This window comes from Rhyacophila brunnea, unplaced genomic scaffold (assembly GCF_057557595.1).
Source record: "Rhyacophila brunnea isolate RB1 unplaced genomic scaffold, BYU_Rbru_1.0 scaffold_1, whole genome shotgun sequence".
In the NCBI taxonomy this organism is placed as follows: domain Eukaryota; kingdom Metazoa; phylum Arthropoda; class Insecta; order Trichoptera; family Rhyacophilidae; genus Rhyacophila; species Rhyacophila brunnea.
In genome coordinates, this window is record NW_028232751.1 from 64791137 (window position 1) to 64810616 (window position 19480).

A 19480-nucleotide genomic window follows, 5' to 3' on the forward strand; every position below is an offset into this window, starting at 1 on the left:
AAGAAATACAAATATTGACAGCTAAGTTAATATTATAAAATTCAGTATTGCCAGTATTGAAAATATTAATTACCTTATTTCGTTATATAAAGGTTGTTTTTATATAATAATGTCTTGATATAAACACACTATCGCTTGCTTTTGTGTTGTAAAAAAACATAGCGGATATTGTTATTGTATTTTACAAAGATTTCAGATGTTATTCGGCTAAAAAAGTGTTTTTAAAGGAAGAATACAAAGGAGTAACAGCATTTCGGAACAATATATTGATATTATTATTTATACATTGATAGTTTTTCCTAAAACATATGTTACAATAACAATTATGTCAAACGTCAAATGTTTACTCTCCAATGCCATGTGCCAGGGCCGCACTCGTAATATTATTTTGAACCCAAAATATAAGATTTGTTTTTCAAAGTAAAAAATATTAGTACTAGTTAATGACATTCATTATTTAGATAAATTTATAATAGTTTTCAGAGTTAAATATATTTTCCCCTGCACTAAAGTGGAGGCATTCGTATGCATCCAAAATTAAAAATATATATATATATATATGCAGGGCTTCTCTGATAATAATATTATGTTAAATAGATAAAATATTGCAATTAACTATATAATCAAATTTTCAACATACCTACCTGTATTTTGTGTCTAATAGGTTAATATAAACAAGTAATTTTATACACAATATGTCAAAAACGAACCCATGTTATATTTTTATTTCATAAAATATTTTCAAAATACACATGTGTAAATAGGTAGGTAATATAATAAACTTTTTTTTTGTTTGTAGTTAACTGTAATTATTTGTGTTTTTTATTTAACCGTTTTATCTAAACAATAATGCTACCTATGTTATTTTATATAGAACAATATGTAAAAACAAGACCATATTTCTTATTCCAATATTTAACCATTGATTTGTGTATAATTTTTCATAATATTATTGTGTTTTTTGTGTTATTAAAAATAAAATACTTATATCCATTTGCATTATTTTTTCTTACCCTGAATCCTAATAAAGTTTTTATTGCGGGAACTTTTTATAATGAAAATACGTTTATCATAAATTGGTTGTAAGTTTGTGTTGATAAAAAAAAATACTCAGTGGGGCGTTTTTATGTCCGAGTATGGCCCATTTGTAGCAAAGTGTACCTAATTTCAGAGAAATAGAACTTTCTCTCACAAAACGAGTACACACTGATATTTGTGTGCTACCTCTGGGGAGGAGTCCAATCTCTTTGGAACCTACCTATTTTATAAATATCTAGAAACCTGACTTACATAGAGAAAATGTTGCATTATATTATTCGACCTTTTCTCAATGTTATAATATAGGTAGGTAGGGTACCTAAATCAAATATTATTTTATGTGTATTCACGGTATCCAGAGTAAGAAACGGGTTTTTCGACATATATATTGTGACCGATCGTCATAGAGTGTATTTGAAGCATAAGGTAGGTATAGGGCCAAAATAAATATTATTATATTAAAGAATGGAAACCAAACCCAACCTAACCTCAGTGATCAGATGACAAAACCTGATAACTTGACTTTTTGACGAAATTGAGTTATCACCATATTCAGATTCCTCTCGTTGAGATCTATAAGATGGCAAAACCCAATATATCGTAGACCCACTAGTATTGGAGTTATGAGCGTTGGCATTTTGTTATATCCCCAAAATGTTGATTTTCGAAAGTTCCAATACTGTGATTTTGCCATCCGATATTTTGTTTGCTAACATCATGGTAGGTATTATAAGATGGCTAAGATGACAAGATGGTTGGAACTAACGAATAACGAAGAAACAGTAGGATAAAGAAAACCCTAATAAATCTATTAGAGGAATACTCTCATAGGTAACGTAGTTTTAAAAATACCTACCTCTCTCTATATACCTTTAGGTGCAAATAATGATCCGGAAGTCGGTGTAAGAATTAATTTTCCAGAAAAATCCGTCAAATCTGATCCTCAAATGTCAGTTAGTGATGCTGAATTAACAGATACTACAACAATTCATTCTGACAAATTCATCGCCAGATGGCTTTCATGGACAAGATTTAAGAGGAAGATATCCACAAAAAAACAAATTGGTTGATGAACGAGTCCAGATCGAGGCATTTACAAGAAAGCGTCCAAAACACGAGAGCCATTACTCCTGTGAAGATATTCCTATTTAAATATGCTTTCCAAGTCATTAAAATATTAAAATTATGTAATGGTGAATATAAAACAATGAAGTTGGAAAATGGAAGTGTGAAAACTGTATATTATGATGTATTTAACAAAACGGGTTTCAAATTCAATAAATCTTATTTAGATACATAAGGCGATGAATATATTACATGTAAACGTTATATATCTATCAAAGAGGCTAGGAATTAAATCTCCAAATAACACAATGCACATTTCATTGATGCACATACAGGTTATTACAGTAAACCAGGAGATAAAACTACAGCTAAGGAAAATATATCAAACCAACTAGTTATAGTTGTTTACAACAGATTCTACCATGTCTGCTATTATCCACAAATATTGTGTACTATAAAAGATTATTGTTTATGTACAATTTAACTATTAGAGAATGTTCTCTCAAGAATTCTCCGAAGGTTATAATGTGGTACGAGTCAACCGGTGGAGAGGTTCTAAAGACATCGCATCATGTGAATACGTGTATTAATTAAGGCTCTAAGTACCAAAAAGTAGTATTGCCTGTAGATACAAAATACCGAGTCATTGCAGTAAAATTTCATGAAGCAGACCTTTTGAAAAATGTGGTTTTACAGTGTGAAGCAATCACGGCAGCTTCTATAATTTTAGATATTAGGAACTCGCAAGTGTCAACACACCATCGTCAGCCATTTTATATTGAATGAAGTTGACCACTGTAGTGCTATTTACACCATTATAAATAAAACAGGCCAACGGACTTACAACGTCGACAGGTTTAAATATTTTACTGTATTTTTTTGACTTGCTTGAGGCACTTAGACCATAGCTGAAGTTATTGGCGTTAGTATGTAGAACACTTTTCTATAAAAATGTCAGTTTTTTTGTTTTTGGTACTTAGAGCCTTAATTAATACACGTATTCATGTGTATTTCAGAAAATCATGAATCCTTCACCTGAAATCAAACACGTTGTCACATACTCAGATGCTGCAGAAGGACAGAACAGAAATATTAATGTGGCATATATGTTTACTTATGCATTATAAAAAATACCTCGATGAAGAAGCTGATTGACCAAAAATTTCTTCTATCCTATCATACTAGACTCGATTGGGATAGTGACCATTCAAGAATAGAGATAGCAAAAAAAGGTTGACGACAAGAACTTAAAAAATATGGTACTCCGGGATTGATTCCAATTTAAGAGTTGCCATAGATCGGAAGCCGTTTGAAGTGATAAATATGTCCCAAAATATTTTTTTGCTTTTTCTAACTACTTACAAATTCACAAATTCATCGCAAATAAGATAAAGAAGATATTAATAAGTTGAAGTTGATAAAAATTAGATGGCTTTGATGGCAATGAGCTTGAGGGCAATGTAGACGTAAAAGATATTGTTGCGGATTAAAATTTAAAAAAATATATAATGATTTGATCGTTTCTTTATATTAGTATATCTACCTGTAAGAACATACCTAATATTGAATTCATATTATTTCATGGAACGGAAAATTTTCATTAGGAATTATTTTTGCAACCCTCTGAAAATATTTGATGCCAATGTCTGTATCAATATGTACCTATGTAACATTTTTAATTTGTGTCAAGCATTAAACATAATATATATTTTAAAGCTATTTATTGAAGTTTTACTATCCAATTACCTCACATATCATGTTGGTTTATCTTACCATATAATTATAACATATTGGAACATAGGATGGCAAAACACGATAACTTGGAAAATCTGGAAAATCTTTTATTCTACCAAACGTGGGGAATCAAAACTTTGAAATATTTATTCTATATCTAAAACTCATTTCGAATACATCGTTACATTAAATTATTTTCAAGACATATTCGCCAGAACGATTCAAACAATCTCTAAATTTAAAACAGCTCTCCTGCACAATTAATTAACAAAAGTGCACATATCAGGTTTTGTCATCTGATCACTGACCTAATAATGCAGTATACCTAATCGGCTATTTTCAAAATTTATTTGGCTTCCTGTAAATATACAAGAACCAACAAATGTTTTAGAATAATATGAATGTAACAGTGAAAGAATATTGTATTTTCCCCATAACCATACCGTCGAATATCTGGTCGGCAACACTGGGTTGATCGCATAGCCAGTGTTGCCATGTCTACTGAAATTTCAGTAGATCTAGTGAAATTTTGGTCTGGAAAAGAAGAAATTATGATATTTGTCATGAATAAAAGTCACTTTTATGTGAGATTATGTCAATATGCACGCTTTCACCAAACACAATCGCTGAATTTCATACATTTTTGTCAATCTACTGGTATTTTGAAGAAAAAATCAAAAAATCTACTGAATTTTGAAAATTTTAGTTGGCAACACTGCATAGTACATTTGCCAGTGAAACACGTTAGACGTAGGTCGTGAAGCGATTGACAGAGTTTATTATCAAATACCGCATACAATGGAAGAAGAAACCGGTGAATTATCACATGACGAAACGGCGGTGGTAATCAGCGACGGTGCATACCAATGGATTGACGTAGATCACTCCAACAGCAAGGGTCGATTTGACGTGTCAGTCAAACAGGAAAACATAGAGGACAACAATAGTATCCACATAAAAGAGGTAAATAGATTTCTAATTTGTTTAGGCGAGGATATTCAAAATTCTGTTTCAAATGCGCAGTAACTAACCACGACTAATCTACAAAGTGAACAACAAAATATTGAAGACAATATTGTTTTAATATCGGACGGAACAAACAAAGTAACGTTTGTATACAGTTAACTGTATACAAACGTAAGTATACAGAGCTTCTTCATTCGATTTTACGAAATAAGTATTGCAAAAGTAATCACGGTTCTTGTCTGTATAGTGGAGGCCAACGGCAAACAAATTTAATACAAATACCTACTATATTAACTATACTAGATTAAGTTAAGGTTAGGGTGAATGCTTTAGGCTAAGGTCACATAGGCATGCGCCTTGCTTGGTGGCTACGTGCTTGGTGACATATCCTACTATACGGACGCACACTGTACTATCGAAACGGCCACACTGCACGCTTTGCGCCTCGCTACGTGATTATTAGTCGCCTAGTGAGTCTCCCGGCGAACAAACGTGTTGGTTATTTTTATTGTGTAACCTAGTGATGGCGGATGTTTCTTCAGAAGGTATGACAAACGTCAAACACCGCATATTTTGAGGTTATGAATAATGACGTATGGGATGAATAATTGACAGTACGCACGTTCTAGGGATGCGCGCTTGTGGCGTATGCCGACGACCTTCTTCTGCTAGTCGGTTCGTCGAGTCGTGCCGCTCTCGAGCGCGTGTCTTCGGAGGCGCTGTCGAGAATTCTTGACTGGGGTAAACGTAACAAACTCACTTTTGCACCTGGCAAAACAGAAGCTGTCCTCCTCAAGGGCAGCTCGAGAATAAACATTGTTAAAAGAGCACCTAGTGTACGCTTTGGCGACTTCGCCGTCAGGTTTTCTCGTGTGGTGACCTACCTGGGGGTCGCTCTGGACGATAAGCTAACCTTTCTGAAACATGTCCAAGTAATTGTTGCGAAGGCCAATTCCGCCTATCAAACGGTTTCTCGCTTAGCGGGTAACAACTGGGGCCTAAAGCCTTGTGCCTTGAAGATTGCCTATGGGGCTATATTCATGGGCATTGCTGGCTATGCCTCCAGCGTCTGGTACACAAAAACCTCGCTGTCACATGTCAAGAGGGCTCTGCTTAGCGGCCAGAGGGCTGCCCTGATTGGCCTTACCAATGTTTTCAGAACTACTTCGACAGACGCCCTGGCGGTTCTGGCGGGAGTCTTACCCCTTGACCTGCACGTCCAAATAAGAGGTTCGATCACCCTCCTTCTGAGGGGGATCAGTACAACACTGGACGGTGTTCCTTTGATACCGCCACTGAGTGTTGAGGGCGTTTTATACAGAAAGACTGTAACTAAGCTGGTTTTAAAGACCGCATACGCATCATGGCAGGCGAGATGGGTGGCCTCCGCTAAGGGCCGCCAGACATTTCTTTACTTCCCGTATGTCTCGGCGAGACATATGACGAGGAGATTGTTGCCGACCCACTGGACCAGTCAATTATTGACTGGCCATAGAAACTTTGCGGCCAAATTACAGGAGTTTGGCCTGGCAGGACATGGGTCGGGTTGCTCATGTGGACATGACCAGCAGGACGCAGAGCACGTACTCTGGGACTGTCCACTTATGGGCCTCGAACGAGCGGAGTTGTTTGCCCGGGTCCGACCCCATTCGGGCCCAATAGGACACCACGCGGATATGGTGGCAACCGACGCCAATTTTGAGGCCTTTACTAAATTCACCAGAGCGTACGGAGAGCGGGACAACCCCAACTCCCCTTGCGACTCTTCAAACTAAATACATTTTGATAGTTGCCGATAAATAAATAAAATCCATTTACTTTTGCACTTCGGCGGCTCCGCTTGGGACAAAAATGAAGGCTTAAATTCTTTGAACTGGCACACTTAAGGGTTATGATAGACGGTCGCGCATCGACGTGACTGCATATACATAACGGGAGCGGAGGCGGGAACCCTTTTCCAAAACAGTACGCACGTTCGAATTTGAGTTTTCCGAAATTTTAAACTTGGCACGAGTTGGAAAAATCGTTTTTTTCGTACTCATTATCATTATATACAATAATAATAATAATAAAAAATCTTCTACCCCACCTTTTGCAACCAAAAAGTACAGATTGACTGGACTATTCGGTTTAAGAGACGCTTTTAGTTTTTGAGTGTCGTTATCTATGGGCGAATGCATGAAATTTTTTTAGAGGCGCTGAGTGGCTCCTGATGCTTTTTTGAGTTTTGAGTAAATCATGAAAAACTGTTAACGACAGTGTGTTAACTTTATGTGTAATTTAAGTGGTTTTGTATCTTCCAGTTAATATTAAAAGTAAAATAAAACGTCAAATTCAATTGATATGCGGCAATATTCCAAATAAATGCATTTTGATTGTCCGGAGAGCGTCCTTGACTCACTCGCTGTCGCAAGGAGCAAAATTTGTTACTCACATTTTGACATTCCATGTCAATAGAGTCGAATTTGGCACTTGCGGGAACATGGTCGGCCGGAAATGACAGCTCAGTAGCGGCCCGTATTTATTTCAATTAATATAGATATTTTAGAATTTATTTTGCCAAACAAATATTTTGTAGCCTCACTTACCTACTAGCTGGTAGATCTTTTTTACATTGCATCTATTTAGCTTTTAAAGTGGTATACATACATACATAAAAAGCATTTTTCGGAATAATGAATCGTTGTTTATTAATGAATTGCAAGAAGAAATTACAGAAGTATACAAAATAAAAGAATAAGTGATTTCTGGGGATGAATGGAAATAAGTTGATTAAATAAAATATTAGGAAAGTATAATCTCGTTAACTCAAAATACAGGGGTCCATAAAAATTAGATTTTGAATAAGCGATAATCGCCATATACAAAATTTTTCGAAATATTTTTTTCTCGTATCTTGTATGGGGACTATTAAGTGGGTAACGAAAAATAATTTTAATCGGTGTTTACTAGAGTAAAGCCGAAAAACGAATTTAATGATGTAAGTCGAAACATGTGTCTACTTTTAACTAAATAAAAACATCCCAAAAAGTATGTTTTTAAACCAAACGCAATCCTATGAGTAAACATATCAACATGTAAGTCATTTCCTATGACTTATTGAAATTATCTGAGTTGGTCTATGGCATAAACCAATATTAGGGTAGCGCAGTGTCCAACCAAACCTATACACGGGTTATCAGCATTGAATATAGATATGTAAATATGTATAAAGACCTTTAAGGTGGTTACGTTAAATAATTTATCATAATTATGGATTCGCATAGAAAGTCGTCAAGTGATTCAAAAATAATGTTCAATTAATAAGGGCCCAATAATAATATTTTTTGACACAAACTAAAATTATGTTAAAAACTTTTATTTAAAAATCTTAATTACAACACGCTTAATATTCAATATTAACGGCATACAAAAACGCATACGAAACTAAAAATTAATATGTGACACCACTGGATTATTCAATCAACTATAGCAAAAATTAATGTTCGGAATGCCCGCATCATATTTCCAGCCAGCTAAATATCTCAAACGCTTCCTTGATTCTCCTGGTTGAGATTCCCTTACACTAACTAATGAAACATCTATTATTAATTAGTAAAAACAATCAAATAGACGAAGCAAAATCACGATTTTCTCACTGCACACACGTAACCAGTTTGACACGATTGTGTAGAGAATTTAAAGTACGTTTAAAATCAGTATTTGAATGGCGGCGTCTGATTGGTCGGTTATGAAGAGACAATTTAGTGACGCGTTATTTTTTCAAAGAGCGCGCTTGGCGACTCACGTCAATATTCATTTTGATTTTTTTTTTTTTTTTGAATTTGAAACTCTCAACTGGAAAAGTTGGTAGATCTATCAACAGAGCACATAAATGTACATTCAAAACTAATTTTATTGAAAAATCGCCAGGAGCTAGTCTAGCGACTCAGCGCCTCTAAAATATCTCCGCTGTGCTCGGCGACGGTCGTTGCGAGTCGCTCCATACATATTATTTCAAACTGCGAGTATTTTCCTAACACGGCAAGGTTGAATTGCTTGAGCTTAGACTAAGGCCATCGTCTCACGCAGAAACTAAAATCCGACAAACTTGTTGATGGAATTCATAAACTGGCCAGTGACATGCTTCGCACACCGGGCTACTGAAACCCAATAATCTCATAACCTCAAACTGTCAAACCCATTATCTTTCCTACTGCATCTTAAGCTTTTCCCGTAACACCTTTACGGGAATATTCTGGCAGCCTGTAATTGTACAGGCAGGAGTATTTATCAACACCTGCCACATATTTAAAATAAAAAATCAGTTTGCCCATCTTTCCATTTTCACTTGTTATTGCTTGTGTACTTCAGTTCAGTGGTACCAATTTTGGTAAGAATATATGATTTTTCATCGACTTTACTGATATTGGTACCACTATTTAATGGGTGACTGGAAACTGAGAGACTAGGAGACTAGCATGTCGCGTCTACTCGGTTTCAGTTGCGGAGATTTTGAAACTGAGAGATTCCTGTCTTGCCGTCAGCGAGCCGCCATTGAAATATATTAGCTGGATACTGGAGTTTCAGTCTCGTCTTTTTTGAGTATCCACGTGAGAGGATGGCTTTACTATGTTGCTCTACAATCTCACGAATAAACACGAAGAGGACCGAGCGCGAGAGTGTGGTAGATCAGCTCAGTTTTCTTCTTCTCGCAGGAGCGCGGTCCAGTGGCAGTTCTTTATGCATATCAGCAGAAGCGCAGGGCAGATAAAACCGTTATGGCGTATACTATTTGACAGAGATATAAATTTCACCCTTATTCCAATGCCAATAGAGTTCACTAGTTTGGTATTATGGAACGTCGGGATCAACTTTATATAAACAACTTTTATATTTACACTGGCTTTATAAATATGTAATATCTATATATAATAATATATAAAAATGAATGTTTGTTTGTTTGTCTGTCTGTCTGTCCCATGTGCGTTCATATACCATTCGTTCGATTGCGATGAAACTTTGGTGAGTTTTTGTGCGCACACCTGCGAAGGTTTCTGAATTATTTCAAATAAACTTCTTTTTTTCTTCTATTCGTATGCGTTCCTATACCATTCATCCGATTGCGATGAAACTTTTGTCAGTTTTGTGCGCATACCCGCTATGCGTTCCTATACCGAATTCGGAAAAGCCATGCTTCTCACATGGACAGCTGTATGTGGCCTGCTAGTCGGCAAAAGAATGACCAATTCGTTTTTGTTGTCAATTGCAACAATACATTTTTTTTTTCAAATTAAAAAGTCGCATTTAACCAATCTGCAGAGCCTCCATTTGGCAACGTCTATTTTGTGAATAACGATGACGTATTCGACACGTTGCAGGCGGACAAATTTTAACGTAAGAGCCAGCTTAACGCGGCAAAGACTATGCTTCGCTCTTCGTCTTGGTCGAACACTCATGGCTGAGGCTCGACATTTTTGTGTTTACGGATTTTTTCAGTTTTGGAGAGCGCTTATGAGCACGTATTAAAAAGGCCAATAGTGAAAATTTGTCGTAATTAAGCATGGCAGTCTTAGGATAGTAGTAATGCACAGTGCGCGATACCCAAGAGACGGAGTTTTGATTCTTACTTTTTTTCAAAAAAGATTTTCTCTATTGGCTATATTTTCTCAGGAGTCAAAATTATGTATGTTTAACATGGTAAGGTAAATACATATCGCACCCTGAGATCTATAGGGTCGTAATTGCAAATTAACCCAAAAATGTCTTATGAATGCAGTTCGATAGAAAAAAAACCTATTTTTTAATGCTATATGGCATTTACTGCCACTTGGAAGCAGTAGCTTCTTACACAATTGTGTCCATATGGTTATTTTATATTTAAAATTTTAATTTAGAGCTATATTATGGCATTATCTTACATGAGCCCCTTTTGCCTAAAGAATATTTAATCTTTGGTACAATATTTATTGTAGTAGACCGCCGTATTTGCTGATGATTTTCATTCTTATCGAGTAAGTACATACGCACATATATTTTTGAAGTTATACTTCTTTTGACGCGTTTGGAAAATCAGATCAGAGTGTATTTTTGGCGTGTGACAATATGTAACACATAATTTATTTTTTCACACGAAAAAACAAGCACTCGATTGGATTCGAACCACCTATTGTTCGGTCATCAGCCGAACGCACTTTTTTTACACCACAGTACTACACTAATCATGATCGATAATACAGTATAATATTATAGAATTGTTCCGTTGCCTAGGTAGTGAATCTATTATTGTCGGCCATTAGCAATTCCTTACTTAAACAAACTATTAAACGTCAGAGTGACAGTTGGTACTTTAAAAATAAAAAAAACGATAAATAATTATATAATTTAGTCATATAAGTTAAAATTTATAGAAATAAACCAACGGCGTTTCAAAAAGCGGCCCGTTTTTTAACATGTGTAATTTAACAAGATAATTAAGAGCTAGTTGAAAAATCTAGGTTATCACACGTTTTGTTTTGTTACGCCAAAGAAGTATAACTTCTAACGTGCGTACATAAGTACACACACCCATTTAATTTAAATTATCAGACATTGAAATAAATTATATTTCGAATCCAACTGATGATTAAGTTATTTTATTTGTTCTCCTTTATTTCTCTATTTTTATGTTATTTTTATTGATTTTTTTTATTTCTATAATAAAAGAATTTTTATATAAAACACTTATTTTAATAAATTTTTATATGAAAAAGGTGCATTTTGTTTTTTTTCTATTAAAACGATGAAGCCGCATCTGCAAGTTTGTTCACAATTCTCAAACTATATTGCCGGAACTGCAAAAATCCACAATATATATTTATAAATTTAAGAACTACAGTAGGATGAAGTACACAAGATTATTCTAACATGGTACAATATTCTGCGGTCTACTGCAATTAATTAAATTGTAGTTAATTATTTTACATTCAGACTAATGTAATTGCAGTTACGACCCGATAGATCTCAATGTACGATATGTTTACAAAAAGGCAGATTAAAGTACGCAATGTGCTGCAGTTAGCTGGAATGTCTTTCGGTGAGTATACATTCACTTGCCAAATGAAGTCGTACATTGGTGGCCACTGAAAGCAGATGATACAGCTGTGGGAGGTCTTATCCATAAATGGATTGACTCTGGCTGATCACAATGGTGATACTATTACATAATAATATTAATCATGTTGTTATTTTCAGGAGTGTGAAGACAGCCTGATCAATATAAGTTCGGAGAATGATAATGAGGGTGTCATCATCAAACAAGAAATTGTTGACGATGCAATTCGCCAAATCAATAATATGAATCCTCAACCCGGCTCCTCCTATCGACAATACAGCCCAGTAGACCAGGTACGTTCATTTAAATGTTCACTAATATTACAACTTTTAAACATTTTTTTATATTCGAAACGTCGATATCTATAGGGCATTAAAATTAATATGGCACCGCAGTTTCTCGACAAAGAAAATTCTGATCACCCAATTTGGATGTTCCTTATTTGAGCACTACTGGTTCTATATCGTGAACAATATTGGCTTCCATTGGATTTATCAGCATAAACCAGTGACTCTACGAAGTTTTACAGCAAATAATCCAGATATATCAAATCGCACGACCTTGGAGGAGGCCAATAATTGTCAGGTCCATTTTTCGAAATCAACTAAAGCAATCATTTATAATCGGTTAGCGGAAGAAAATAAACGACAATCGTGTCGTACTAACCTCATCAGGCGGCGGAGGAAGCCGCTCCGCGAACTTCTGATTTTGATTGATTTACAATGCTTGAGACCACTGTAGCGAGAGAATGCCCCATCTGATCGCAGCAATTCTGGTGTCATTTTGTGTGTAAAAAACCAAGCCAAGTTATACAGTAACAAACAATTTAATTGGTACAACAAAAATTCCTGTATCAAATAAGAACCAGAAACTTGGTGGAGCTAGTAGTAGTAATTCTGACAGACAGTAAAAATGGAAAACCGTTCAGTTATGGGAAATATATAAAAGAAGGGTGGTTAAAATGCCTCCACGACCTTTTTGAAAAATTTTAAAACAAGGAAACATATATTCAAAGAATAAAAGATATGCCTTCGTCTAGAAACACGGTCAAAGATAGAATCTCAAGAACTCAAAGAACTCTTTTTAACTTTTTAATAGAATACTCAAAAACTACTTTTACATTAGTTCCCAATAAAAAACTGCTTGACAGGTCAGACAGTCGAAAGATTATATTTGGGAAATTCTATAGAGGTCTTGTTGTGTTCACTTGTCAGGGCATTTTTATTGATTAAGATGGCGCTGCTCCGCGCTATAGGTGAAGAGAGACGGCTTATCTTTTTTATAAGTCTGATACGTCATCACTGGTGTGTTTTGCTCCTTTACCTCGTAATATTTTAACGTTAGTTATATTATTAATGAATGATCAATGTGCATTTACCATTGGTGTATGGTTGGGTCTTAACTTACTGATATCATCTCCCCGACAGTATTTGACGTTAGCCGTGTCTAGGCATAATGTTTCCACCTGGATCTTTTACTATTTTTTTTTTAAATTTATTAAGGAAACAAACAGTTATTAATTACAAAAATATGTCTTCAATAGAATAATAAAAAGCTATGATAAACAGCAAGTTTCCATACATTAATTATAATATAGTTAAGTCTAACAAGATAGAAAGTAAGATTAACATAAATATAAAGAAATTAGATAAGAAAAATGAGGAGGATCAACGGTGGAGAAATACATATTGTAATAATTTAAACAAGAGCGCCGAATAAAAGAGTTTTGTGCATGATTAGAATCGGTACGACTGACATGGTACATAATGGTTATAATGACCGGTTATTTAAAATTCTCATAATTTTTTAATACTTTTAAATGTTTTTTTAGATTATCGCTAGAAGCACTGTACCCGCCAATGTTGCGAGTCACATATCGTCCTGGGACGTGACAGAAGCACAAGCGCCTAGCGAAGACGTAGACATTGAGGAACAAGACATCAAGCAAGAACTTAATGAATATATAGAAAGGTTCAATGATGTCGCCTGTCGCAATAGTAAACGTGATATTTTTCAATCGAATATGGTAAACACAGAATTACTAGTGGCTGGTATACTACTAGAAAGAAAATCGTTTCATAAACAAAATTTTGTGTGCAGTATCTGTTTTGATTTTTTTTCGTCTTTTGACCTAATGTTGCTTCACAAAGCGATACACAAAACCACAATTGCGAAACCGACAGATTCTGGTAAAAAACCATTTAAATGTGATAAATGCAATTACTCATCTAACCGATCTAGTCACATGAAAACACACAAAATGACACATTCTTGTGACAAGCCACTTAAATGTGATATATGCAATTACTCATGCAGACATTCAGGTAGCATGAAAGCACACAAATATACTCATTCTGGTGGAAAGCCATTTAAATGTGATATATGCAATTACTCGTGCAACCGATCTAGTCACATGAAAACACACACAATGACGCATTCCTGTGACAAGCCACTTAAATGTGATATATGCAATTACTCATGCAGACATTCAGGTAGCATGAAAGCACACAAATATACTCATTCTGGTGGAAAGCCATTTAAATGTGATATATGCAATTACTCGTGCAACCGATCTAGTCACATGAAAACACACAAAATGACACATTCTTGTGACAAGCCACTTAAATGTGATATATGCAATTACTCATGCAGACATTCAGGTAGCATGAAAACACACAAAATGACTCATTCTGGTGAAAAGCTATTTAAATGTGATATATGCAATTACTCATGCAACCGATCTAGTCACATGAAAAATCACAAAATGACACATTCTTCTGACAAGCCACTTAAATGTGATATATGCAATTACTCATGCAGACATTCATTTAGCATGAAAACACACAAAATGACTCATTCTGGTGAAAAGCCATTTAAATGTGATATATGCAATTACTCATGCAACCGATCTAGTCACATGAAAACACACACAATGACACATTCTTCTGACAAACCACTTAAATGTGATATATGCAATTACTCATGCAGACATTCAGGTAGCATGAAAACACACAACATTACTCATTCTGGTGAAGAGCCATTTTAATAAGATATATGCAATTACTCATGCGGACATTCAAGTGACATGAAAAAACACAAAATGACCCATTCTGGTAAAAAACCATTTATTTGTGATATATGCAATTATTCATGCACGACGTTTGGTAGTATGAAAAGACACAAAATGACTCATTCTGGTGACAAGCCATTTCAATGTGATATATACAATTACTCATGCAGACAGTCTAGTAGCATGAAAACACATAAAATTACTCATTCTGGTGAAAAGCTATTTAAATGTGATAAGTTTAGTAACGAATCCACAACATTTGGTAGCATGAAATTGCATAAACGGACCCATTCTAATGAAAAGCCAATTAGATGTGATATATGCAATACTCATGCAGACATACAGGTAGCATGAAAACACACAAAATTACTCATTCTGGTGAAGAGCCATTTAAATAAGATATATGCAATTACTCATGCGGACATTCAAGTGACATGAAAAAAACACAAAATGACCCATTGTGGTAAAAAAACCATTTATATGTGATATATGCAATTATTCATGCACGACATTTGGTAGTATGAAAAGACAAAAATGACTCATTCTGGTGACAAGCCATTTCAATGTGATATATACAATTACTCATGCAGACAGTCTAGTAGCATGAAAACACATAAAATGACTCATTCTGGTGAAAAGCTATTTCAATGTGATAAGTTTAGTTATGTATCCACAACGTTTTGTAGCATGAAATTGCATAAACGGACCCATTTAAATGTGATATATGCAATACTCATGCAGAAATACAGGTAGCATGAAAACACACAAAATGACTGATTCTGGTGAAGAGCCATTTAAATAAGATATATGCAATTACTCATGCGGACATTCAAGTGACACGAAAAAACACAAAATGACCCATTGTGGTAAAAAAACATTTATATGTGATATATGTAATTATTCATGCACGACGTTTGGTAGTATGAAAAGACACAAAATGACTCATTCTGGTGACAAGCCATTTCAATGTGATATATACAATTACTCATGCAGACAGTCTAGTAGCATGAAAACACATAAAATGATTCATTCTGGTGAAAAGCTATTTAAATGTGATAAGTTTAGTTATGTGTCCACAACGTTTGGTAGCATGAAATTGCATAAACGGACCCATTCTAATGAAAAGCCATTTAAATGTGTAATATGCAATACTCATGCAGACATACAGGTTACATGAAAACACACAAAATAAATAATTCTGGTGACAAGCCATTTAAATGTGATAAGTGTAGTTACGCATCCACAACGCCTAGTGTCATGAAATCGCACGAAATGACTAATTCTGGTGAAAAGCCATTTCAATGTGATATATGGAATTACTCATGCAGACATACAGGTAACATGAAACACACAAAATGACTCGCTCTGGTGACAAGCCATTTAAATGTGATAAGTGTAGTTACGCATCCACAACGTTTGGTAGCATGAAATTGTATAAACGGACCCTATTTTAAGAATTTATAAAATAGCGTCCACCTAAACTCACCCTTATGCAAGTGGAATACATCAACACTCGAAGCAATTTGGTCGAACATAGTTATCGCCCTCACAATTGACATTACCAGATTTTTGATTCTGCACCTCGGGAGAATAAGCAACTGACGCTATCTATTTAAAATATAGTTATCAGAGACACAAGTCAACACTGCTCAGAATGGCAGTGTTCTCATATATGCCTCGTATAAGTCGAAATAAATACGTAACTAAATAAAGATCTCTTCTAAATTGCAGACTGCAGAATGTAAGCATACCTAAGAGCAAATCAGTTGGATAAAGCCACGGATAATATCCATACAACCTCAAGTAAATGAGTCTCGAGAATTTTCTTTGAACCCTCTTGACCATACGGTCATAGGTCCTTCAACTGATGCGGTGCCCACATTAACGTTTCAACGTAATCAATAACACGATAAAACTGGAAAGGAAATATGAAGAGAGAAAGAATGGACAACACCATGATAAGTCCGTAGGTGTTGATAGCCCTCAAATGGTATCATCCGCTAAGGATCTAACTCCAATAGAATCCTAAAGACCCCGTGACCACTATCGGGTCAACTCAGAAATATAACGAATGCTGATCGAATAATTATATTTTTGATATATCTAATTAGATTGCCAGCAGTGAACCGCTGTGGCTATCTTTAGACGTGTGCATTTCGCTTTCAAAGCAAGTTTGCATCACCGAGTTTGTTTGGAAACAAGACATAATTCGCCCGTAGTCGAACCCGATAAAATCGCAGACTCTCGGGTAGCGCTCGTCAAATCTTTACTACGTTATTGTCTAATGTAAACCAATGTAATCTATATAAACGCAATAAATAATATCTCGTCGTCTCAACCAAATGTTTTTACTTTAACCAGCCGAAGACCAAAAACACCAGACGCTACCATTTCGTTATTAATACCACACCAATCGAGAGAGGGCACCAAATGCTCTTTTCCCGCCACGGGGTGATAAAATTTGAACAAAATAATTAGAAAATAGAGTTAGTTCCTAGACAATTTTAGGTAGATAGGTACGTAAAAAGGCAAAGCATAATACCTATAACCCATATGAGATGGTTTATTTATAAAATTGAAACACTTCATGTTTTAGTATTTTTTTAGTCAGAGTTCATGGAGATTAACCGATAATAACAGAGAATACGAAAATAGAATAACAAGATAAGATGACTCGCTCGACCAAACAACCAGATGAACTTGCCATAGAATTCGATTCAGGAAGGTGCCGCATTTGACGACTAGATAACCACACTTATCACTAGAATCTCGATACTGTAAGGTGTGATATATTAATATTTTGTAGTTGTGATCCTTATCGTCAAAACTACAAAATAAAAAGAAAAATCGACAGGTAGGATGGAAAATAAAGTAGAGTTAAAGAGAGACATGAGACATAAAAGAGCCGTGGGTTACGTGCATCCTTTTCAAGCTGAACAATAATTACTTCCGTAACCTCGCAACTGACAACTGTAGTAATTAAATTAGAATACAAAAAGGAATTGCACGGCTGAAGGCACGTGCAATTCAAAATTTTAGAATGGTTCAGTAACAAGAAAAATTCAAAAAAGTTAAATTGAACAGAATTAAATTTAGTGAAAACTGGCATAAATTAAAAGGAAAATTGATTATCACTTTATAACTGAGGAATCGAGAGATCAGAAAGTTAAATAAATTTTAACGTTGACATTTGAAAAAAAAGAATCAGGAAAATATTGTTTTAATTAAGTAAATCTATTTCATTAATAATAATTTACTATACGCGATGAGTCCTTTAAATTAAATAATTTTACTTTTCTAATAAACAAAAATCTGCGGAAGTTGATTTAAATTTAGTTTAAAAATATCAACTCTAGCGGCGATAATACGAAGCCAGAAACAAAGGACGGTTTGAAACCATGGTCAATCGCAAGAAAGAAACATTTGACAAGCTGTAAAAACTGAATTTAATGCAAATGAATTGATTAAGAAATAAGATATTAGGTTATAAAGATAAAGAAACGTTGACCTGTTTTAGGAATTCCAAGTATGTAATAACTAGGAAATGTGTTAATTCCATTGGTATTAATTTTCTTTCCATCCATTTATTATCATTGATCGATATTATACCAAGTTCCGTCATCGATAATAGGTAACCAAAAATTTCTGAAATCTCAAAAAAAGTAAATTATAATATGTGCAAACAATAAGAAAGAATTTGGGCACAAACTGAAAATGGTAGTACTAAAGAAATGTCACCACATATATTATAATCTACACCGAAACATGAAATATAATATTAAATTTAGCGTGGGTAGGAAGCTACAAATGTCACAATGCAATGAATGATCAGGCAGAAAAAAACTATAAGAAACAAATGAAACTGAACCAAACTTTTGAATTTAAATAAAACAAAACACGATAAATAAACGTACTATAATAAATGATTCACCAAACTTTCAATGTTAATCTGACAGCAAAATTAAAAATAAAAATGTCGACCGACCAAACTGACGTTTCGATTTACAAAATGAATCACGAAAGAAGTGTTGCCAGTATGCGAAACTACGGAACAAAATGCTTGAAAAGGATAATCGCTTTTTTCTACAACCGAAGTATGAAATATTGTAACAAAACGAAGTTGAGAAAAAACAATTCGGAAGCGCGCCAATGATATATTAATATTTTGTAGTTGTGATCCTTATCGTCACAACTACAAAATAAAAGAGAAGGTCGACAGGTAGGATGGAAAATAAAGTAGAGTTAAAGAGAGACATGAGACATAAAAGAGCCGTGGGTTACGTGCATCCTTTTCAAGCTGAACAATAATTACTTCCGTAACCTCGCAACTGACAACTGTAGAAATTAAATTAGAATACAAAAAGGAATTGCACGGCTGAAGGCACGTGCAATCTATGATTAAAGATGTACTTATTAAAGTCCTGGACGCCACACGGTCTTGATACCGTGAAAGGATTATAATTATATAACAGTGTAGAATAAAGGGGAAATAATAAATGAAAGAGCAATTTATGTACTTGACCGAAACTATATTA

General features: G+C 34.7%; 1 protein-coding gene across 1 annotated transcript; it reads left to right on the forward strand.

Moving 5' to 3' along the window:
- The first annotated feature begins 4632 nt into the window (after positions 1-4632).
- Positions 4633-14371, forward strand: LOC147080109 (uncharacterized). Its single transcript, XM_085946528.1, has 4 exons — positions 4633-4800; positions 12016-12168; positions 13707-13901; positions 14360-14371. Exons 1-4 carry the CDS (start codon positions 4636-4638, stop codon positions 14369-14371), a joined length of 525 nt encoding a protein of 174 aa, XP_085802654.1. The 5' UTR covers positions 4633-4635.
- Positions 14372-19480: the final 5109 nt, after the last annotated feature.